Raw genomic sequence first — 25,000 nt, 5'->3', positions numbered from 1 at the left:
CTCCGCAACGGGAGAGGCCACAACAGTGAGAGGCCCGCGTACCGCAAAAAAAAAAAAAAAAAAAAAAAAAAAAAAAAGAGTGCCTAGGACAATCAACCCTAGAATCAAATTAACCCCCAAGACATCCTTAAAATTGCTGTTAGGTACTTACAATTTGGTGACTTTTCAAAATCTGCCCCCAGCTTTGACAAACATCCATAAGAAACTAACTCCCTTTATCTGGAGATCACCTACAAACATTATAAGAACCCAACAGAAAAACTCCAACCACTCATTTTGATTTAAGCCAGGTAGGTTTTTTAATTTAAATTCTGGCCAAAGCAGCTGTGTTCTGTATTTGTCCAGAGCAAATCTTAGCCTCTAAATGGTAAAACAATTTAAGACAGCATCTCAAGTTGGGATTCCTTACCTCGAACAAGTTGAGTGCACTTTACCACATGTGTATGTGGGTGATCAATTGTTAGTTCAAAGCCTAAAAAAAAAAAAAAGTAACTGGTTAAAAAGCTAAAGATACTCAAAATATTTTATATTTCTTTTATCTGAGTCATCATTGAAGGCCTCCCTCATTTTCTGGTCCCAAAACTGCCTGTTCAGAGGCTAAGAGAGTCAAAGTATGTAGCACACTCTTCTTTAAGATTATCTTCAAAGGTGCTTATATTTTGAGCTAGAAGGCACCACTCAGATAATAAAGCTAATGCAGTCTCAAGATCCCTGAGCTACCAAAAACATCTAAACACAAAACATTTTCTTAGGGACAATAGAATATAATACATGGTTGGAAGAAGCAACTACTCATGTAATGATTATCTTCCAAAGCTTAACCTTGAGAAAACATTTTGAAACCTATTCCTCTCTTACCTCAGTTTTGTCCCTTTTCATCATCTCAATTACTGTAAGTACTGATCATTTTATCTAAGTCTAAATGATCTTTACCAAAATTACTTAAGGAAGATCGGTATGTCTACAAAAATTTTCAATGAAGTTTCTCTTTTTGAGTATGTAAATAAAATTTTCCAGTACAAGTAAAGAAATTCTAGGGAATTCCCTGGCGGTCCAGTGGTTAGGACTTGGCACTTTCACTGCAGAGGGCCTGGGTTCAATCCCTGGTCGGGGAACTAAAATCCCACAAGTTGCGTGCTGCAGCCAAAAAATTTAAAAAATAAAGTCTGGGACAAACTGATTTAAAAAAAAAAAAAAAAAAAAGAAAGAAAGAAAATTCTATTGAGAAATTTACTTGATGCAAATTATTCTAAAAGTATAATTGATTCTTGCAAATTAGATCTCACTGGTTTCCACATTAAAATAATAATAAAAATTTACTCCACCAGAAAAATAACATTGTCCCCTAAAATATGGTTACCTTGAAGAAAACTAATTTAAAGTAAAAATTAGCAGAAACTAACTTCAGAGACAAACTTTGAAGAATTCATTGTATGCTTGTACATGCAAAAAGTACAGCCCTACCAGTAACTTTCCAACATAACTCATGAAATACTCCCCTACCTAAGGAGAAAGATGATAGCCCAAAAGAACTAGAAAATCTTTATTTTCCATATTTGCTAAGCTTTTAAAGGCAGTCTCTTTGATGAAAATAATAGATAATAGCAGAACATCATCAGTTCTTTAGCCCATCAACTGCTATAGCTTGAATTCCTCCACCTCCACTCCACTGTTCTGAACACTGATTATCAATTTTAAAAACAAATGCTGTTAACTAAATATAATGACAAGCAGACTATAAAAATCCATGGAAGGAAAAAAGTTATTTAGATAGTTTCTGCCATTATTTATTAGAAAGTTAAAAACTGCCAAATCTTAACAAGCAAATCATGAATCCTAGAATATAAAACAAACAAACAAAAAACCCCTGCTAACTGCTATTTCAAAGGTCAGCTGTGCCTGCATTCTCTCTGTGGTATAGGCCAGGGTTAAACGACCTCTAAAATGTGCAAAAACCTTCCCAGGAAATTCTCTTCCTATTTCCTATTTTGCAAATTTTAAAATCATTATATTATGTACATATTTCTTTAATGTTTTAAAGGAAAATAAACTTACCTAAAGTCTGCAGAATTATGCTTTCTAATATCACCAGATCTTGAACTTGTTGCAGGTAAGCCTGCAGGTGAGAAGACAAATTATTCCCCAAAAAGATACAATATATAATATATAAAGTGTAGGCAAATTCTAACAACCTCCAAGGGAAATCAAAGCCTCAAAAGGCAAGGGTGGGGTTATGAGGGAGGGTAGGAACTGAAATTAACCCTTATCCCTAACAGATTCTCCTTTAAAAAAAAAAAAGTGGTATACTGAGAGATGTCACTTTATTTATAAATGGCTACAGAAAAAGCACCAGAGATCTAGTTCATTTTCAGACTGACACTTTAGGTTCTAAAGTTCATATGATGTAGACAGAAGAAAATTTAAAATATATCTTTTTTCAACATCATCAAAATACCCTGCAGAGCCTTCTCACAGTACTGTAGGCAATCTCAAACATTTGACTCCTGTTAAACCTTCCTTTTGGAGTAATGCTAGATTTTTAAAATTCATAAATGGGTTCAAAGGAAAAGGAGCAAACAAAAAATTCTTTCAGATTTGTACTGGCCATCACTGTAGCCACTATCCACACATGGCTATCGAGCACTTGAAATGTGTTATGAGTGTAGAATACACACTGAATTGTGAAGACTTAGTTAAGAAATAATAATGTAAACCACTTCATTAATAATGTTTTAAAATTGATTATATGCTGAAATGACTATATTTGGGGGTTAAAGAAAATACTATATAAAATATAACATATTAAAATTAATCTTAATTTTTTTAAAATTTTTTAAGTAAAGACTTTTATATAAAGCTTAATGAAAAGTTTAAATATTTTAAACTTTTTTTTGTAACTTTAAACTAAGAAAAGTTTAAAATATTTAATTACGTATGTGACTTCCCCTATATTTCTACTGGACAGCACTGGTCTAGAACTCTAGGAGAGTGAGATTTGATCCAGGAGTTAAGAGACTTATGTTGCTGCTAACTTTCCACTGAACTTTATGATCCTGAGTAAGTCCAGTAAGGACTTAAACTATGCTAGTTTCCCTTTCCAGATAGTGAAGAAAGTATCTTCTCCTAGTCACCTCATAAGAGAGACTCAGGTGAGAAGTCATGTAAATACTTGAAAGAAAAAAAAATAAAGTGGGGATTTTATTTTTTGTTTTATTTTGTTAAAATAAAATTTTATTTGGTCAATTCTATAGACCAATGGCAGTTAGTAGTCTCTAACATAAATAAAAGTCCAGACCAACAGCTCTTCAACAAAACTACTGGTGCAGCCCAAAGAGAAAACAAAGTGCTATGCAAAACACTTAATTTACATAATAAGGGGCTATTATCAAAACAAACCATCCCCACAACCACTCTGTCCAATATGATCAGAAGAACACACAATTCCGCTTAATTTGATAATGGATGACTCATGCACCCACTGTAACAGACAAATAATCTAGCAACAGAAATCCATAATTTTTCTCCAAACCCATCATTCCCCAATCACTGATTTCTAAAGCCAGGAGAGTTTCCCTTCTTTAGAAGGTCAAGGAAGGATGGAAAGGGAAAAAAAGCTATATGTATACACATAGGATAAAGGTGCGGAAGAATATATATCTGAACTGTAATCAGCAGTATCCTCCTAGGAGGAGGGGAGATGAGCTTTACCTTTGACTTTAAATGATTCTTTAGTGTTTGGGTTCTTTTATAATGAGCATACTTGTAATTTCTTAAAAAGTTAAGCACACATGCACCTGTGACAAGATTCACTTAAAAAAAATTCATTAACAAAAAATCTAAAAGAATTTTCTTCATAGTGATATTATAGTGGTTAAAAGCTGGAAATTATCTTAAGAGAAAATGGTTAAAATATATGTATATATATGACAAAATACTATATCAATATTTAAAGGAAGCGGAGAATTGATGGGAAAATATTTGGCATACAGTAAGTGAAAAAAGCAGGTATAAAATATATACATGTGCAGCTACTCATAGAAAAGAAGCTGGAAATACTGGTTCATTTATATATCTGTGGTACAAATTACATCTAGGTAATATATTTTCTTCTTTTTCTGCATTTTCCAATTTTACCAGAATGAATACAATTAACTTTTGCCATAAACTTGTCATGTTTTTGTTAAGGAAAAAACCAACACTAAAAGTTCCTTTAACAGCCCCAATTCAGACTTCAGTAAATCAAAGTTAAAAAACTAAGTTATGATCAAAATAAATTAAGAAAAACAGATGTGTGTAATTAATCCCCTACCTCACTCCTAGTATCAGGAAGTGATTCCTGTGGATGGAGACAAGCATGTGCTACCTTGATGACGTGTTCCAATTTTTTGGGCTGCTCCTCTACTTTGGCTGCTAAAAATAAGGCTGCTGGAGCCACAGACTGGATGAAGAGAAAATAAATCACATTTATTATTTGTTTATTTCTAGAGTAAGGTAGATCTAAAAAAGAACTAAGTCTTAAACCAACTTCTTCGCTTACCTCAACTTCGTCACCTCTTGTTTTTGCTTTCTCCTCCTCTACTTAAATATCTTCTCCTCTCCTATCCATTAACCACGTCCACTTCTGAAAACCAATCCTTCAACAAACTCTCATTAAAAGCTACCCATTCAAGAAACCACTAGATGTAAATAGACAGCTTTCTATTTAAAATGAGATTATTAAGTTTTATTAAAGCACTCTATATACTTTTTTTAAAGGAGTAAACTGAAATGTCCAGAATCAGCAAATCCATGGAGACAGAAGTAGATTAGTGGTTGCCAGGGGCTGGGAGAAGAGAGGAATGGGAGTGACTGCTAAAGCATGAGGGGTTTCTTTCTGAGGTGATGTAAATGCTCTGAAATTAGATCATGGTGATGGCTGCCCAACTCTGAATATACTAAGAAACAGTGAACTGTACACCCAAAGGAGGAATTTTATTGTATGCGAATTATCTCAATTATACTTACATATGGAGAGGAGCACAAATCTTTAAAAAAGAATTCAAAGTATAGTATTATATTCAACAGGTTATAAGTAGAAGGTACTTAGAGGGGAAAAAAAAAGTCAATCCAGGGAATTCCTTGGCGGTCCAGTGGTTAGGACTTGGCACTCTCACTGCCAGGACCAGGGTTCCATCCCTGGTTGGGGAACTAAGATACCGTGCCTCGAAGCACGGCCAAAATAAAAAAGTCAAGCCAATCCACAAGCAGAGAGAAAACTCAGACACTAAACAAGAAATTAGAACAATAGGACATAAACATAGCCTGGTGATCTGGGAAACCTCAGGAAGCACAACGTCTCTAGAATCTTAACAAGAATATTTCAATGAATCAAAGACGGCAATGGCATGAACTACAATTCACCAGGAGTTAAAGAAAGCAATAAGTGAAATATCTATTTACTGAGTAGAATTGACATGCATTCTAACACTTATTTGTATCCCTGCAGTTATCTGTTATACCTTGCTAGAATAGATTTTTCTCCACAAATTCAATTCAGAGTAACAATTCTCTTCCTTCATATTTGTTGCAGTTATATATGGAGCTTGCTACATATATTCTACTAGACCTTAGGATAAACAAAAAAAAAAAACAGAGGAAAATGGGCAAGAACAAAGTTGTGAGAAATCAGGGCATAAAGCACATTTTGAACACTAAACTGAGTAGTTTAGTTAAAAGATATAAATAAAGTGATGCGGGACACAAAAGATTTTTAAGAAGAGAGTGACACTACAGATTTTCGAAAAAAATGAAGAGTTTAAGAAATATTTGGAAAGGTTAATCCAGTGGTAGGTGGTACTAAAAGGAAAGGATAGATACATTAAAAGTTAATTTTATTAAAGAGAAAATTTTAATAATACAGGCAGGGACCTCCCTGGTGGCGCAGTAGTTAAGACTCCGCGCTCCCAATGCAATGGGCCCAGGTTCGATCCTTGGTCGGGGAACTAGATCCCACATGGATGCCCCAACTAAGGAGGCCGCCTGCCACAACTAAGACCCAGCACAACCAAATAAATAAATAAAATAAACAAATAAATATTAAAACAACAATAATGATAACACAGGCATTAGGAAATAAAGTTTAGAGTAGGCACTAGCAGTAGAAATAAAGTAAAAAAGAAACCCAGTTTTCACCTTGGAAAACAAATAGGTTTTCAGTAAATATACATATATGTATTTGCATACAGAGAAAAAAATTCTAATGGAATATACGCCAAAACGTTAACAGGATTATCTCTGAACACCGAGTTATAGGGAAATCATCACTTTCTCCTTTAATCTGTCCTCTTTCAATTTTTTTTTTTTTTTTTTTTTGGCTGCATTGGGTCTTTGTGGCTGCACATGGGCTTTTTTTTCTAGTTGTGGCGAGCAGGGGCTACTATTTGTTACGGTGCGGTGGCTTCTCTTGTTGTGGAGCACGGGCTCTAGGCGCACGGGCTTCAGTAGTTGTGGTGCGTGGTCTCAGTATTTCTGGCACACGGGCCAGTAGTTGTGGCTCGCGGGCTTTAGAGCACAGGCTCACTAGTTGTGGTGCACGGGCTTAGTTGCTCCGTGGCAATGTGGGATCTTCCAGGCCAGGGATCCAACCCATGTCCCCTGCATTGGCAGGTGGATTCTTAACCACTGCACCACCAGGGAACCCCTGTCCTCTTTAAACTTTATGATGACAATATATATTTATAGGGGGAGAAAAAATAGTACCTCTATAAAAATTAACAGGACTTTATAACTGATTGGACACAGGGGAAAAGGCAAAGGACAACTCAGAGACAACACTTAAGATTTTAAGCCTACAACTTTGCTTTCAAGAGGCTAAAAACATATTTGAAAGAATCTAACTAAAATATGATACACAAACAATGGCTTACAAGGCAAGATAATATCTCAGTTAAGTGAAAGACCACAAGAGATAAATTTCAACCTCCTTTTTGTCCAATCAACCATATAAATACTCATTGCTCCTCATGGAATCATATACCAAGCTAGCTTATCAAACTATTTTCCCATCAAAGGCAGTTTCCCAGAGGAATTCCAGGTAAGAGTATAAGATTTTCTCCATTTTAAAAGAACAATAATAATGCTAGCTAATACTTATTTGTTTGCTATATGCAGACACTTTGTAAATTAATTCACCTATATCCTACTAACTACTCTATGAGGTAGGCACTACTATTGATCCCAAAGAGATGAGAAAACTGAGGCGTATGGTAACTTGCTCAAAGGCATATAGCTGGTAGGCAGTGCAGCAAGGATCCACATCCAGACAAGCCTGACTCCAGAGCCCATCCTCTTAACCACTAAACTTGACCTTTTAAGAGTCAGCTAATGAGAGTAATATACACCCAAATTTGTCAGCTATTAAAAGACAACACCTGTATATCAAATATTATAAAATACAGAATAAATACACACACACCAAATTGCTCACCACTACTTTTACATTCCCCCGCTTGAAAACTTTTAGGACAGTACATACAGAAATTCAATTAATGAGGTTGAATTTCTTCTCAAAAAGAGAGTAAATGCAATGCCAGGATTTAAGTGAAAATAAACCAGTCATTTAATCATGTCCACTAAAGAAATAAAATTTATTTCAATCAAAAGACAACTTCTCTACCTTCCAAGGTATTGGAAATATACTATATCTTGTTCTGAGTGGTGGTTATGTGTATATAATGCAAAAAGTAATCACGCTGCCCACCTCAGACTTTTGTGCTCTACTTTATGTTATACCTCAACAAAAATTTTAAAAATTTTTTTAAAAGGCAAGAACTCTAGGCTTGAAAATACTATAAACAAAGAGTTACAGCAAAACAAGAGAAGTATTCACAGCACATGACATACGGCTCTGATATATAAAGAGCTCATATAAATGAGAAAATCAAAAAAATTAAAACGGGCAAAAAGAAACAATAGACGGGGCTTCCCTGGTGGTGCAGTGGTTGCGCGTCCGCCTGCCGATGCAGGCGAACCGGGTTCGCGCCCCGGTCTGGGAGGATCCCACATGCCGCGGAGCGGCTGGGCCCGTAAGCCATGGCCACTGAGCCTGCGCGTCCGGAGCCTGTGCTCCGCAACGGGAGAGGCCGCAACGGAGGGAGGCCCGCATACCACAAAAAAAAAAAAAAAAAAAAAGAAACAACAGACAATTTTTAAGTCAATTCTTCAATTTCACAAGAAGAACAATGACCAACAGGCATAAGAAGTTCAACTTCATTAATTGAAGAAATGTAAATTAAGAAAATAACTTAGGACTTCCACTATCTTGCTCACCACTCTATCCCTAGTGCTTGACAAGTAGTTAGAACTTAATATTTCTTGAAGTAATGAGTATTTGTTGTTAGTGAGGATGCAGAGGAAAGAACTCTCCCCCACAGTGCTAGAAACAATGTATGTTGATATAATCTTTCAGTAGAGCAAACTGACACAAAAAAACTTTTAAATGCATACCCTTGGACACAGCAATTCCATCTATAGGAATTTATAAAATAGTCATATAAGTGCATGATATATGTACCAGACTATCTTATGTAACATTATTTATAACACTATAAACAACCCAAATATCCACCAGTAGAGAGCTAGTAAAATAAATTATAGTAACTACTCAAATAAATACTATGTGGCCACTTAAAATAAGAAACCAATAAGAAAATGTCCAGTACATACATACTGTTAAGCAATAAAGGCAATTGTGTAAGAGTGGTACAGTAAGAAGTGATTTTTATAGAAATACATAAATGCTGGTACTATATGCACAGAAAAATGTCTGAGACACTATTACCAAAATGTTTATCAAAGGTTACTTCTGGAGGATGGGATTACAGAAGAGCTTTCACTTTCTGCCTTACACATTTCTGTATTGTTTTAATTTTTACCATGAGTACTTACTACCTTTGTAATAAGAAAAAATAACAAGAAAAATGTATGAGCACTTCACACTACATTTCAATGCCACAACAATGTATTAAGTCCCCTCAAATTTGAATTTGGATTCATCACAGCTAAACTCTTAGAATTAACATACTAAAGGAGTGATATTTTTCAGCTGTTAATTCCAGAATGTGCCTAAAATCAATTCTCTAAAGAGGACCAATAACCTCAAATTAAAAGAATCATTGGATTTTGGAAAAGGTCATAAACTCCAGAAGAATCTCTTTATATTGGATAATTACCAGATCATTCACTCATTCAACAAGTTTACTGAAAGTGCTTTAGAGGATACACAGAAAAGTGAGTCTCTGTCCTTGCTAAGATAAATGCATAGAAAATAAAACAAGATATAATTTAAAAGGTAAAAATAGGGGAAATATACATACACACATACATATGCATAGAGTGGACAAATTGATTTGAGATGTAGTTCACCCTGGATTTCAAACCTTTACCATAGTAAAAGAAACGCAGAAAACTTTCATAATGGGCAAGACAATTATGGACTTCCTCTTCAAATTCCGTTCTTTATCCACTACTTTCTATTCTAGAGCTATCAGACAGCCTCATTAAATGCTTCTCTCTCTCTTACTAAGAGTGTGTTCCTTGCAATCAGAGGAGGTAGGGAGGTTAAGGGTAGGAGACAGCCCAATTGATTGAATAATCAGCAAAAATTGGGAATAGTTAATCCATACTCTAAAGGGTTTCCTGTGCAATTACTCCCAATACTGAGTCCACCAATATCTTACAAGAACAATATCTAACTTTCCAGTTTCTCTTCCTATGGCATAAAAATTCAAAACCTATCATCCTGGGACTTCCCTGGTGGCACAGTGGTTAAGAATCTGCCTGCCAATGCAGGGGACATGGGTTTGAGCCCTGGTCCGGGAAGATCCCACATGCCGCGGAGCAACTAAGCCTGTGCACCACAAGTACTGAGCCTGTGCTCTAGAGCCCACGAGCCACAACTACTGAGCCCATGTGCCACAACTACTGAAGCCCAGGCACCTAGAGCCCGTGGTGCACAACAAGAGAAGCCATCGCAATGAGAAGCCCGCACACCGCAACGAAGAGTAGCCCCCGCTCACCACAACTAGAGAAAACCTGAGCGCAGCAATGAAGACCCAATGCAGCCAAAAATAAATAAATTTATTTAAAAAAAAAAAACTATCATCCTAAGGAAAAGTCTGAAACACCTTTCCTCAAAACGTAACCTTTTCTTAAAAAAATAATGAAATATTTGACTCACAAATCCATATGAAGGGTTCAAGTTTAGCCCTATTACCTTGTGATTTTATTAAACAAATATAAGCTTACCTGCAACTGGGATATCACTATGCACTCGCTTCCAAGTCATTTACAATAATGTTAAATAGGACCATTTCAGGTAGCAAAACTGAAAATAGCACTATTTACAATTCTGTCCAGAAAAAAAAAAATCCCTTTATTACTATTATTTTCTTTTTTCTGTCTTAAAAGTCATCCCCCAGTTATCACATAACGTACCTTCCCCTTCCAACTGGTCATTGATGGGAATTTTATCAAAGGTTTTTAGAAAATGTAAATAACTTAACATTCACTTGTTTTCCTGTGCCCATATTATTATTAACCATTTCAAAAATTACACTTAAGTGTAATGCTACCCCCCTTTAATGCTACTCTCCCAATCCAAAAACGTTAAGTTTAAATGTTCAATAATCTATTTTATTAGAGAATCCACCTACTCTAAGGATGCACTAAAGCTAAAGCTAAACAACTAGCTAGACACTTCACAGGAAAACTGGAAGGCTGGATTCAGAACAGCAGTGTGACACATAATGAACGTGATCAATCATCAACTCTAAACTTCAAATCCCAGTTCAGCAGCAAAGATCAACCACAAAAGAAATATGAAGTTGAGATTAATCACAAAAGGATTACACCATATAAAAAAATTATACTCACATTTCGATGGAACTGTGTAAAGGACTGAATCATGTAGAATCGATGCATGTACACTATAGCAGTGTTGATGGTCAATTGTGAGCTAAAATGTTCAAGTTAAGGTCCCAAAACAGATGGGCAGTACAATTCCCAAAAATACAACCTCTATATCCTCCCCAAAGGACCATGAAGCCAAGTACAGTGGATGCCCCTAAATGAAAATCATACTTACCTCTCAGGGATGTGGAGAAAGGGACACCTCCTACTCTCTTAGTGGAAATGCAAATTGATGCAGCCGCTGTGAAAAATAGTATGGAGGTTCCTTAAAAAAACTAAAAATAGGGACTTCCCTGGTGGAGCAGTGGTTAAGAATCTGCCTCCCAATGCAGAGGACACGGGTTCGAGCCCTGGTCCGGGAAGATTCCCACATGCAGTGGAGCAACTAAGCCCGTGTGCCACAACTACTGAGCCTGCGCTCTAGAGCCCACGAGACACAGCTACTGAGCCCACACACCACAACTACTGAAGCCCGTGTGCCTAGAGCCCATGCTCCGCAATAAAAGAAGCCACCGCAATAAGAAGCCCACGCACCGCAACGAACAGTAGCCCTCACTTGCCGCAACTAGAGAAAGCCCGAGAGAAGCAACGAAGACCCAATGCAGCCAAAAATTAATTAATTAATTTAAAAAAAAAAAAAACTAAACATAGAGTTGCCATATGATCTAGCAAACCCACTCCTGGGCATATATTCAGAGAAAACTATAATTTAAAAAGGTAGGGGCTTCCCTGGTGGCGCGGTGGTTGCGCGTCCGCCTGCCGATGCAGGGGAGCCGGGTTCGCGCCCCGGTCTGGGAGGATCCCACGAGCCGCGGAGCGGCTGGGCCCGTGAGCCATGGCCGCTGGGCCTGCGCGTCCGGAGCCTGTGCTCCGCAATGGGAGAGGCCGCAGCAGGGGGAGGCCCGCATACCACAAAAAAAAAAAAAAAAAAGGTACATGCAGGGCTTCCCTGGTGGCGCAGTGGTTAAGAATCCACCTGCTAATGCAGGGGACACAGGTTCGAGCTTTAGCCCGGGAAGATCCCAATGCCGCGGAGCAACAAAGTCCATGCACCACAACTACTCATCCTGTGCTCTAGAGCCCGCGAGCCACAACTACTGAACCTGCATGCCACAACTACTGAAGCCCGTACACCTAGAGCCCATGCTCTGCCAACAAGAGAAACCACTGCAATGAGGAGCCTGAGCACCTCAACGAAGAATAGCCCCCACTCGCCACAACAAGAGAAAGCCCACACGCAGCAACAAAGACCCAACACAGCCAAAACTAAATAAATAAAATAAATAAATTTTAAGAAAAAAAGAAAGAAAAGGTGCATGCACCCCAATGTTCATAGCAGCACTATTTACAATAGCCAAGGCATGGAAACAACCTAAATGTCCAGATGAATGGATAAACAAGATGTAGTGTATATATACATTCTGTATATATACAGAATGGAATACTACTCAGCCATAAAAAAGAATGAAATAATGCCATTTGCAGCAACATGGATGGACCTAGAGATTATCATACTAAGTCATCAGTCAGAAAGAGAACGACAAATACCATATGATATCACTTAAATGTGGAATCTAAAATATGACACAAATGAACTCATTTATGAAACAGAAACAAACTCACAGACATAAAAAACAAACTTATGGTTACCAAAGGGGGAAAAGGGATAAATTAGGAGTTTGGGATTAGCAGATACAAATGACTATATATAATAAACAACAAGGTCCTACTGTATAGCACAGGGAACTATATTCAATATCCTGTAATAATCCATAATGGAAAAGAATATGAAAAAGAATATGTAGGGAATTCCCTGGCAGCCCAGTGGTTAGGACTCAGCGCTTTCACTGCCGTGGGCCTGGGTTCAATCACTGGTCGGGGAACTAAAAGCGCACAAGCCGTGTGGTGTGGCAAAAAAAAAAAAAAAAAAGACTGTATATATATGTATAACTGAAGCACTTTGCTGTACACCTGAAACACAACATTGTACATCAACTATACTTCAACTTAAAAAAAAGAAAATCATACTTTCCTCTAAGAATTAAAAAGCAAATCTGTTCTTTCATCAATTAACCTCCAATTGACACTTAACACATTGTCTTATATGTAACAGATATTCACTATAAAGTTGCTGAATTAATAAACAAGCAAAGCTTCTCAGCATGTGGATCAAGAAGGAATATGAACAAAACTATATAAGACCTAAACCTGTTACTTGCCTACTGAAAATCCTGCCAAGGTGATATACTTGCACAGGATATCTCTTCAAATGATTTACAACACCCTCCCTGATCTGCCCCCTAGGTATGTCTCCACTTATCTCCTCACCTTCTAAGCTCCAGCAATTACCTTTTCAGTTCTACTTCTCTCTGGCACTCATAAGGTGATCCCTGGGACCAGAAACACTATGATTTGATATTCGTTCAGTTAATTATTTGATATTCACTAAAAAGAAAAACTTTTTTTCTGATTTTAATTTTTAAAGAGCTCCATTTCCAGTTATTACAAAATACTGGGTACAGTCCCCTTGTTGTATAATAAATCCTTATAGCCTAACTTACAGCCAGTAGTTTGCTCCTCCCTTCTCTCCCCACTGGTAACCACTAGTCTGTTCTCTATATCTGTGGGTATGCCTTTTTGCTTTCACTAGTTTGTTGTATTTCTTAGGTTCCACATATAAATGATATCACATGATATTTGTCTTTCTCTGATTACTTCACTTAGTACAATAATCTCTAGGTCCATCCATGTTGCTGCAAATGGCATTATTTCATTCTTTTTTATGGCTGAGTAGTATTCCATTGTGTATATATACCACATCTTCTTTATCCATTCATCCTTCAATGAACATTCAGGTTGCTTCCATATCTTGGCAATTATAAATAATGCTGCTATGAACACTGGGGTGCATGTATATTTTCAAATACGTGTTTTTGTTTTTTTCAGATATATACCCAGGTGTGGAATTGCTGGGTCAAATAGCAGTTCTATTTTTAGCTTTTTGAGAAACCTCCATACTGTTTTCCACAGTGACTGCACCAAGCTACACTCCCACCAACAGTGTACAAGGGTTCCCTTGAAAAGAAAAACTTTTGAATGTCTTATTATAAAGACCGAAGAAAACCATGTGGGATATAGAGATGAGACAGTACCATGATGGCAACAACCTTAATATCACACATGTAAAATGGAAAGTGCTAGGATGCACTGAAACAGAATTAAAAAAAAAAAAAAAAAAAAAGGTTTAACTCAGTACTGACTGGATGCTTAGGAAACAAACTGGATACAGGCACCAAAGAGGACACCTCTTTTGAAGTGAGCACAACCTTAAGACACAAACATACAGCCAGCAACACATTTAAATGGAAGCTGCACCCAAGAATAAATTTTAACTTCCGGAGTGGAAAGAACTTTATATAGCTTTCTCTGCTACAAAATGAGTAGGTTTTCTGACAAACAAAAACACTTAAAGGGGAAAAAAAAAAGCACTAAATCTTTGAAATATGAGGAAAACGAATATACATTAGCACTCTGAGTAACTTTAAAACCCAGTATTTTATAAAAGGTTTTTTAGAACATTAGATCTGTAGGTCTACATCCCTACAAATCTACACTGACATCCTTCCTTCCTCTGAAATGCTATAAAACTCTTAACAGTAGCTACTTTAACATATGAGTGCCAAGCATTGTGTTGTGCATAGAAATCAAATTCATGAGTTATCACCCCCATTTTACAGACCAAAAAAACAAGAATTCGACAGGTTTCTTAAACAACTAGTAAGGGGAAGGAACGGATTTTAAGCCAAAGCTGGGGCATTAATTCTAGACCACTCTCTTTATAAGACCTTCAGGTATCGAAATTTCTCAAAACTCTCTTTACACACTAAGTTCAAGAGGCAGCCATCAACAGTGAAATCTCCACCAGATCCCTAGGGCATAGTAGAAAAGCAGAATCTCGAAGTCACCAGAGTAGGAGTTCAGAACACACCGAAAACAGACTACTAGGAAGAGGAGTGAAAACACAAAGCGGAAAGGATACGCGTTCCCAGCAAGGTTGATGGCACGGGTGAGCGAGCGGGAAATTAACTCGGCCTCGCTTCCCTCCAGCGAACGCTTAACTTCAGTTCGCCCCATCGTAGGCTCTCCTAACTAGACATCCAGTCCCTGCCCACCCTCTTCCCTTCTGCCTGACAGACCTTGAAGCCTGGACGCCCGAACAGGGCGGGACCTACTCCAAGGCCGAAGGCCTAGGCCGCAAGGATACACGTTAAGACGTTGGCCCATGTCCTGGAGCAGATTGGCCGCCTGCTGGCGATAAGAAAGTTCTTTATCTGGGTCCAGGCCAAAACGACGGGATGGGCTATTTTCCAGCTGTTCTCGAGTAAAATACCACCGTTTATTGTTGTTCTTCCTCTCCCCCTCCATAGTGCTTCAACCAAAAGGCAGCGGCGGCGGCTGCAAGCACTTCCCAGCGTCACCTAAGCGGCGACACACATCCGCTGTGTGGAGGCAACTGCGACGTGACAAACTTCCGCTAGGGGAGGACGGCTAGATTGTGACACGCTTCCGCCGACGGGTTGCTAAGTTAAAGAATCTACTTCCGGAACGGACCTTGGGTCAGTCTGTACCCGAGTTAACAGGCAGCAGGCGATCAGGAAAAACCTTGCGTCGAGGACACAGGCGCCAGTCATGTGACCCTCGAGAGGCAAGGTGCGGTTAGGAGTTCTCGTTCAAAAATAAACCACGTCTCTTCCCGCGAGAACTGGGTTCAGCCTTCGCGCCCTGAGCAAAGCTGAATGAGGCGTCCGCTCACGCGCCACTGGGCGGTTCCTCGGAGAACTTCGCTTGTGACGTAGGTGACGGTATAAAACGGGGCAGATGGCGAACTTGACAGAGAAAACGGGTGAGGCTGTCAAAAACTGAAAAAAGTAATCAAAGAGAGTTGCCCTACCGTATATCGTAACATAAAGCAACTGGAAAGCTCTCGCACTGTTGGTAGCAGTATAAATTACCCATTTGAACAGCCGCATTGCAATATGTAGCTAAAGCCTTGAAAACATTCCTTCGCCACGGTGAGCCAACTTAAAGGAATAAAATGGAATTAATAGTAATAATTTAGTGCTTACCACAATGCTGACTCTTAAATATACTATCTCATTTAATTGACACAACCCCAAGAGGTAGTGATATTTTAATCCCTATTTTGCGAACGGGTGAATTCCTTCCGGGTGGAAAGCTTCCACTTCCACCCTGCGCATGCACAGATTTGTAAATTCCTGCCACCTGTCAAGATGAATCCCAGCTGTTTGAGGGCTGTTTGATCCTAGGCAAGATACTTAACTTCTCTGTGCCTTTTGTAAATGGTGTAGTACATACGATTTAGTTTCTGAAAAGGTTTAAATGAAGATTTAATGAGTTAAAAGCATTTATATTAGTACCGGGCACGTAGAAAACATTCAGTAGATTTTCTCATAATATTTATTACATTATATTGAAGTTGACAGCAAGAACAATACCATCTTCATTTTTGTATCCCTAGCACCTACGCAGTCAGTCCTGGCCCTAGTAGTCTATAAGTGTTTGTCAAACAAATGCTCACAACAACCTACAATAGAGAAACTGAGGCTTGGGAAGATTAAGTAGTTTGTCCTACACTACACCACTTATCAGTGTAGATTTTAAAATCAAGTCTGATTCCATTGTTCTTTCCATTCTAGCAAACTGTACTCTTGCTTTTCTGGAACAGTCAATTCACCTTGATTAAATTTGGGTAATATTAGAATCTTTTGTCTTTTATAATAAATATTTTGAGTTTTGTCATTTCTAGACATGGCTGCTCCCACTCAGTTTGATTCTAATTCATTCTCAGAAGTATTTTCTTCCACTCCAGACCCTCCTCTGCCATATACTGCCTATAATTTGCTTTAGCTCTGTTTTACTCTGGAAGAATTCAGGAAAAAATACTTCAAGTTATAACATTAAAAAGATTATGATTTCAAACCTCTTCCATGACAGACTTTTTTCTTTTAATAGAGAAGCACGTTCTCAGTTATGTCATCATGAATTTTGTCTTTTAAACAGCCAAAATTATTTCTCCCAGATTCCTCTTGCCTATTTCTCTGACCTGTGTTTGTTTCTCCACTAAATCTCTTGGATTGATGACTCCATTTTGAATTTGCGATGGTGGCTGTGTACCAATCTTCCAGGAAAACGTTCTGGTATCTGACAGGCTTCAGGCAATACAGCTGCTAGCCAATGGCTTGCTACCCTGCCATACAGAAGAGGGGGAACTGTGTAAATCAGAGAAAGGAAATATTCTTTGACTGAAGATGAAATTATTTGAAAGTAGGCAGCTGTGATTACATAATTGCTAAACATGAGTTTTTGATTCAGGCCTGGTTTCAAAGCCCAGCTATTCTTTTTTTTTCTTTTTTAAACTATCTCAACCACTTTGAAGTGTACAGTTCAGTAGTGTCAACTATATTCACATTGTTAGGCAACAGGTATCTACAACTTTTTCTTTTTGCATAACTGAAACTCTATACCCATTGAACAACTCCCCATTTCCCCCTACCCCCAGCCCTGACAACTCCCATTCTGCTTTCTGTTTCTTTGAGTTTGACTACTTTAGATATTTCGTATAAGTGGAATCATACAGTATTTGTCTTTCTGTGACTGGATTATTTCACTTAATATAATGTCCTAAAAATTCCCAGTTACTGTATTAACTAGCTGTGTGATCATAAGGGTCATCCTGAACAGAACACCATCTGACATATGGTAGGTGTTCAATACATGCTTATTGTCAAAGATGTTAGCTTTCAGATACATTGCCCTTAAAGAACAATTGACAAAACCTTAGACCAGAGGAATTTTCCTGTCCTTTTTTAAAATTTTAAATAGGACTCCATTCCCTGTAACTCATACTTGTAAGGCTACTTATTCTGGGTACAGGATGATATTTCATGGTTTGATCATTTTGTTTTGTGCTTGTGAATCTCATATTTCAGTCATGTCACACATTACCATTTACTACTTTTAAAACAATTTCTCCCCAACATTCATATAGTCTCCAAACTAAAATATGAAAGGATGGTGTGCTATTCATAACTATCCCCAACTCCATGTTCAGTAATGTCTATATTTACATAAGTTTATTGTAAAATTTACTGATAGAAAGGATGTATAGCATGCAATTTACAAAAATTAAAATATACAATATTCTTTATCGTAAATTTCTCATAGCCAACTGATTCTCACAGAATGCTTTCATTGACTTTTGCCAAACTCTTGAATCAAGAACCAACCTATGATGGTATTTGACAAATGAATACAGGCATACCTTGAAGATATTGTGGGTTCGGTTCCAGACCATCACAATAAAGCGAATATTGCAATAAAGTGAGTCACACGTATATTTTGGTTTCCCAGTCATAAGAAGTTATGTGTACTGTAGTCTATTAAGTGTGCAATAGCATTATGTCTAGAAAACAATATACATACCTTAATCAAAAAATACTTTGTTGCTAAAAAATGCTAACCACCATCTGAGCCTTCAGTGAGTTGTAATCTTTTTGCAATAGTAGCATCACTGACCACAGATCACTATAACAAATATAATAATAATGAAAAAGAAATATTGTGAGAATTACCAAAATGTGACACAGAAACACAAAGTGAGCAAATGCTGTTGGAAAAAAGTCTGAGCCAGCAGACTTGCTCAATGCAGTGTTGTCACAAACCTTCAATTTGTAAAAAACATAGTATCTGCAAAGTGCAGTAAAGCAAAGTGCAGTAAAATGAGGGATGCCTGTATAACTTTGATTGCTGGTTGACATTTTCATTTGCATTAATAAGATGAAAGTGAAACAATGAGACTTGTTGGAACTTCACTTATTTGTCAGTGACTTGAGCAACATCTTTGCTGAACTGGATAATAGTTTTTGAATACTGCAAAAATATTTCACTTTTTTGTGCTTTTGACAATGTAATGGCTACAGATATGATACACTTTTAAACTTAATCTACATTAACATTTTCTTGATCACTTTCTTGACAATCAACAAAACAAATAAATTAAGACCTTGTAGTATTTGCCAATTTCTATAGTGTAAACTCTCCCACCATGGTCAATTTCAAACTACCAATGTGACCTCACTGATCATGAAATTGGGAAGAGATGAACATACCATCACATAGTATTTCCTCCATACAGTGAAATAGACAGGGACTTCTGGTTTCCCATCTGACATGTAAAGAGCTTGGAAATTATCACTCCTGTTCTCACAACAACAAAAAAGCTGAACAAACTGAAAATCAATAACCCTTCTTAGATCCATCAGAGAATTGAAGTGACGGAAAATCTCCACCACAAAAACGAGAGAGACAGGCAAGATCAGAACAGGCAGAACACGGAATCATGGCTTACTAGGAGCAAAAACTACTACTGGAACCAGCAACTGACAGGAATACTTAAAGGGCAATTGACTAATTGGTGGAGACAAATAGATTGAAAGATTTTTTTTAAACTCCTGGAGGCCCAGCCTAAGGGGTTGCCCACATTTTCATGAGTTTTACCTCTAGGAGCCCCACAGGTCTTACTATGAAGATTGGAGAAAAATCCCTTTATCCTTCCAGCAGGGAGAGGGAAAAAGTAGCCATTTTGAAATATACCAGAGCATTCAGTTCTCCTTAACAAAGACCTTCCCTCAAGGGAAACTATTTAACAGAGCCTAACTAATGGGGGAGAAGGAAAATAACCAACTCCAGCTTTCTGTAACTGTCTTGTTTCATCTAAGAGGGAAAAAAGACAAGAAGCACCCGTGAAGGTCACAGACCAGGGACACAAGTTCACTAAAAGACTGAGACCTAACAGAATTGTAGAACACTTCCCCTCCCCTGCACTTTACCAACACATCAGTTGGGCTCCTATAACAGGTGACTACATATGAAAGAACTATAAACTCAGACCCTATTTAAGAAGGAGTTTCTACTTTAGCTATCACCCTCCTACCCCCACTCCCCAACCCTAAGCAACCACTAATTAAATGGTTTGATTCTTTCCTTCTGGCCTGGATCCTTTTATTTCTCCTTCTTACTAATCGCCGAGTTAGAATCACCCATACAATGTTGAATAAAAATGGTGAGAGACAAAAAAAAAAAAAAAAAAGGAGTTTCTAGGGCTTCCCTGGTGGTGCAGTGGTTGAGAATCCACCTGCCAATGCAGGGGACACGGGTTTGAGCCCTGATCAGGGAAGATCCCACATGCCGTGAAGCAGCTAAGCCCATGCACCACAACTACTGAGCCTGCACTCTAGGGCCCGCATGCCACAACTACTGAGCCCACGTGCCACAACTACTGAAGCCCACGCACCTAGAGCCCGTGCTCCGTAACAAGAGAAGCCACCTCAATGAGAAGCCTGCACACCGCAACGAAGAGTGGCCTCCACTTGATGCAACTAGAGAGAGCCCGCGTGCAGGGACAAAGACCCAATGCAGCCAAAAATATAATTAATTAATTAATTTTTTTTTTAAAGAAGGAATTTCTAGGGAAACCCAAAGACAACAGGGAACACAAAGACAAGGACATCAGAGGAAATTTTAGCCTCTGACACCTACAGCTATAACAAACAGGAAACACAGCCTAACTCCAAGCCAGATAAACATAGAACCTCAGTTCCTTTTACCCAATATATCATGTCTCACTTTCTATAAAAAAATTACAAGGCATGCTAAAAGGCAAAAAACACAGTCTAAAGAGGCAAAGCAAGGATTAGAACCAGACTCATATATGGCAAAAATTTTGGGATTATAAAACTAGGAATTAAACTATGATTAATATGCTAAGGACTCAAATGGAAAAAGTGGACAACATGCAAGAATAAATGAGTGATGTAAGCAGAGAGATGAAAACTCTAAGAAGCAAAAGGAAAGGCTAGAAATCAAAAACACTAACAGAAATGAAAAATGCCTCTGACAGGCTTATCAATACCTGTCATGACGAAGGAAAGAATCAGTGAGGTTGAAGATATGTCAGTAGAAACTTCCCAAACTGAAAAGCAAAGAGGAAAAATAATGAAAACAGCAGAGCAGAATATCTAGATACAAAGATGTAAATAACCTCGTGAACATAGATAATAGTAAACTGTAATAAAATAATTAGGAAAAGATGAGTTTTTAGTATTCACTACCTTTATTTTTAATAAATATATTTTATTCAATTGTAAGTTTAGACAAATTATCTGTAATAATAATAATAATGGGTTAAAAACCAGCTCGCAAAATTCCTGAAAATTTAGCAAGTAGCTCTCAAAAGTCAGTATGAACTGGCTCAGCACACTACTGCTTGAAATAACTTTGAAAGTACCATATTCAGATTTATTATATGCATTATATACATATATAAGGTTCCATTATATGCAGAACACTATGCTGAGGAAATTTGCATACATTATCTCATTTAATTCTCATAAATCTATGAACTAGATATCATAGCCCTTTTTTTTAATTAAAAAACTGAAGCTTAATCAATTCAAAGTCAGACACCTAGAGTATGGCAAAACTAAGATTTAAGCCCAGGTCATTGCTCTTTCTACTCACTGCTTTCTGCAAATAAGACTAGGGCAAGAAAAAGGGTAACTGGCACTTGTTTCCTGTGCCACTCCAGGCCACTCCAGCCGCACTGTGAACTCATAAATCCTGTGCGTCCTTAGACAAAAGGAGTGTCAGTCATAGTGATTCTTCAGGACATTACCATGGTTACCAAACAGACTCCAGTGCTCCTGCCTGAACATTCCAGAAGAGGACAGGGAGGACCCAAGATGGCCTTCTTCAACTTATATCTATTAGGATATCAAAATTCCTTTCGGAACAAGAAAAGGGACACAACTGAAGAAACAAGTAAGGGGAACATAGAATAGAGGGTTAGAAGGGCCACTTCTTAGCCATTTCTTTTCCTACTTTGGGTTAGAGTTTTATCCCCCAAGATTAACAATTATACTAGTTAAAATTATGGAACACGGAAGATATCCATTCCCTCTCCTGTCGTTTAATATCCTTGTTAAGACACCCAATTTGTTCAACCGAATAAGTGTATTCTTATTCATTTGCTCATTTAGTCAACATTTATTAAGCACCAACTATGTTGTCAGGCTTTATGTTGGTGACTAGCGTTACAAAGATGTATAGGATTAGACCTCTCTCTGCCATAAAGTAGCTGACCATCAGATGAAGATAAGCATGCAAACAAAAAAATTTGCAATATGGTGTATGATTCAATTAAATATGGAATGCTATGGAACCACAAAAGAGGAAGTACCTGATGCTACTGGATTTGAAATGAGAATAGGGGGATCCTTTAGAGAAGACCTCACACAGGAAATGCTTCCAGGACTGAGTATTAAAGGATGATTGGAGTTAACCAAGTAGATGACAAGGGAATACAGCACAGACAAAGGAACAGAGAATTGAGAGAACCTTATTAAGTGAACTCCAAGTCCTTGGGTACAGATAAAGCATAGACAGGAGGTGAGAAGCAGGCCTTGAAAGCTAGGCAGGGGCCAGATAACTGAGGATACTGTTAGCCATGCTAAACCTTTTAACTTTATAGGCAACCATTGAAGGAGTTTTAGTAGGCAGTGAGTATATATCAGACCTGTATTATATCCACAATACCTAGGAGTACCTCACATAATAGAGGTTTAATAAATATATTTGTAGGGTGAGTGAATGAATAAGTGATACTGAATGACTAAACTAAACTAAAGGGAGGGTTTACAGGAAATGTGACAAGATTAAGGTCTTAAATGATGAATTGCTTGAAAGCACAGAAATGAAGGAGAAAGGGTATTCCAGGCAGAATGGAGAACCCAGGTGAAGGAAACTAAGCGTGGGCAGGTACTGAAGCAAAAGTTGCATTGGGGTAAAGGGAGGGGATAAGTGGGAAAAAATAAAGCACAACGTTAAGATTGAGAAGGACTGATCTTGTACAGGCCTCCACTGGGCACTCTCTGTTCTCTTTCTAATTCCATCAAAGAAGCTCTGTTTCACGTATTCAGCTCTGTTTCACGCATTCCCACTAATGGACACTCGGAATCCCTTAATAGCCCTATACCAGCCCTCCCCTGCTTGCCCCCACCCAGCTGGGTCCTGGCATTATGCCACGGGGATGCTATTGTCTCCAGATTAGGAGTTCTTCACCCTCTCTCAGAGAAACACACTTGGCCTAGCCCACAAATTTCCCTTGTTCCATTTTGGTTTATTATATATTGCCGTCCCGGTATGAGAGTTGAAAATTTAGCTTTCTTATACTATACCGTGCGCTTCCCCTCTCTCATCCTAGTTTTTCCAGTATAGTTATGTCACAGTTTTAGGTATGTGGTAAGCAAAATTCTAAGAATGACCCTAATGAACCTTGCCCTTATATAATCCCCTCCCCTTTGAATGTGGGCAGAACCTCAGAATATGATGGATAACACTCTGGTGATTGTCACTTTACATGGAAAAAAGGAAATTATGTGAGTGGGCCTAATCTAATCACACAAGCCCTTTAAAAGCAGAGTGGTTTTTTCCAGTTAACAGCAAAAGAGGAATTCAGAGATTGGAAGCATGTGCAGTTTTGAAGATGCAGGGGGCCTCCATGCCAATGTGGGTGGCAGTTAGGAACTGAGAGTGTCCCAGCTGACAGTCAGCAAGGCATCAGTCTTATAACCACAAAACCCTGAATTCTGCCAATAACCTGAATGAACCTGAAAATGGATTCTTCCCTAGAGCCTCCACATAAGACCCCAGCCCAGCCAACACCTTGATTTCAGCCTTGTGAGACTAAGCAGAGACTACCAGACTTACAGAACTGTGTGAGATAGTAAGTGGATGTTGTTTTTTTGTTTTGGGGTTTTTTTTTTTTTTTTACTATTTTTGGCTACGTTGGGACTTCGTTGCTGTGCGCGGGCTTTCCCTAGTTGTGGCTAGCGGGGGCTACTCTTTGTTGCGGTGTGCAGGCTTCTCATTGCAGTGGCTTCTCTTGTTGCAGAGCACAGGCTCTAGGCACGCGGGCTTCAGTAGTTGTGGCTCGCGGGCTCAGTAGTTGTGGCTCAGTAGTTGTTGCGCACAGGCTTAGCTGCTCCATGGCATATGGGATCTTCCTGGACCAGGGCTCGAACCCACGTCCCCTGCATTGGCAGGCAGATTCTTAAAACCACTGCGCCACCAGGGAAGCCCATGGATGTTGTTTTAAGCCACTAAATTTGTGATCATTTGGGATGTAGCAATAGAACATACAAGTTTAAATCTATAGTCTTGTAGTCTTACAAATATGTAAAAATTGTTCACTGCTAAGCCAAATAATGTCACTATAATAACTTTTCCTTTTTTGTTCAATTTTTTGTTTATCCCTAAAGTTAAGAATTGCCACCATTTTTTTCACTTGCTTAGTTCTCCAGGTACTGTTACTTTTTTCCACAAATTACTTCAACAGCTCTATTAAATGCCCAATGATATTTTTTCCGATCACTCAAAACACAACAAATAATCTACCAAAACACAACAAATAATCTACCAATTCCTTTTTTCCCAAACTTCCTCTCTCCTATTCCTATACTCTGTCTTCTCCTACTCCTGGTGCATAGCTCTTGTCCTGAAACTTGCTTTTGCCTCTCTCCAAAGTTTTATTCCCTATTTCCTGGATCCCATGTTTTCTTTCTTGGTTTACTCTCTCCCTTTCCTGGAATATAACCTTGAATAGTTTTCTAAGAATGTGAAGGAGGTATATTTTTGAGTGAAGAATGATTTTATTCTACCCTCACACATTTTTTTTAATGAATTTATTTATTTATTTATTTTTGGCTGCATTGGGTCTCCGTTGCTGTGCGTGGGCTTTCCCTAGTTGCGGCGTGCGGGCTTCTCATTGCAGTGGCTTCTCTTGTTGCGGATCACGGGCTTCAGGCGCACAGGCTTCAGTAGTTGTGGCACGCGGGCTCTAGAGCGCAGGCTCAGTAGTTGTGGCGCACGGGCTTAGTTGCTCCGCAGCATGTGGGATCTTCCTGGACCAGGGCTC

At 38.3% G+C, this 25,000-nt stretch overlaps 2 protein-coding genes across 3 annotated transcripts in view; one reads left to right on the top strand and one right to left on the bottom strand.

Annotated features, from left to right (window-relative positions):
- Window positions 1-15,527, bottom strand: part of CCNT1 (cyclin T1) — a 39,934-nt gene extending 24,407 nt beyond the window's left edge. The window contains exons 1-5 of one of the 2 annotated variants that reach the window (XM_024123012.3): window positions 15,212-15,527; window positions 10,912-10,993; window positions 4,310-4,438; window positions 2,056-2,116; window positions 410-472 (exon numbers count right to left, since the gene is read on the bottom strand). In XM_024123012.3, the coding sequence (XP_023978780.1) occupies window positions 410-472; window positions 2,056-2,116; window positions 4,310-4,438; window positions 10,912-10,993; window positions 15,212-15,372 (496 nt within the window). In that variant the 5' untranslated portion in view covers window positions 15,373-15,527. The remainder of the gene's footprint in view (window positions 1-409; window positions 473-2,055; window positions 2,117-4,309; window positions 4,439-10,911; window positions 10,994-15,211) is intronic. The other variant, XM_007107522.4, reaches the window with a different exon arrangement.
- A 6,217-nt stretch (window positions 15,528-21,744) lies between these two features.
- SPMIP11 (sperm microtubule inner protein 11) overlaps window positions 21,745-25,000 on the top strand; it is a 25,907-nt gene continuing 22,651 nt past the window's right edge. Inside the window, exon 1 of the mRNA XM_024123026.1 lies at window positions 21,745-21,846. Coding sequence (XP_023978794.1) covers window positions 21,768-21,846 — 79 coding nt within the window. The 5' untranslated portion in view covers window positions 21,745-21,767. The remainder of the gene's footprint in view (window positions 21,847-25,000) is intronic.

Source organism: Physeter macrocephalus, chromosome 6 (assembly GCF_002837175.3).
Source record: "Physeter macrocephalus isolate SW-GA chromosome 6, ASM283717v5, whole genome shotgun sequence".
In the NCBI taxonomy this organism is placed as follows: Eukaryota; Metazoa; Chordata; class Mammalia; order Artiodactyla; family Physeteridae; genus Physeter; species Physeter macrocephalus.
Note: the sequence above shows the minus strand (reverse complement) of the source record. Positions and strands in the feature narration are given on the sequence as shown.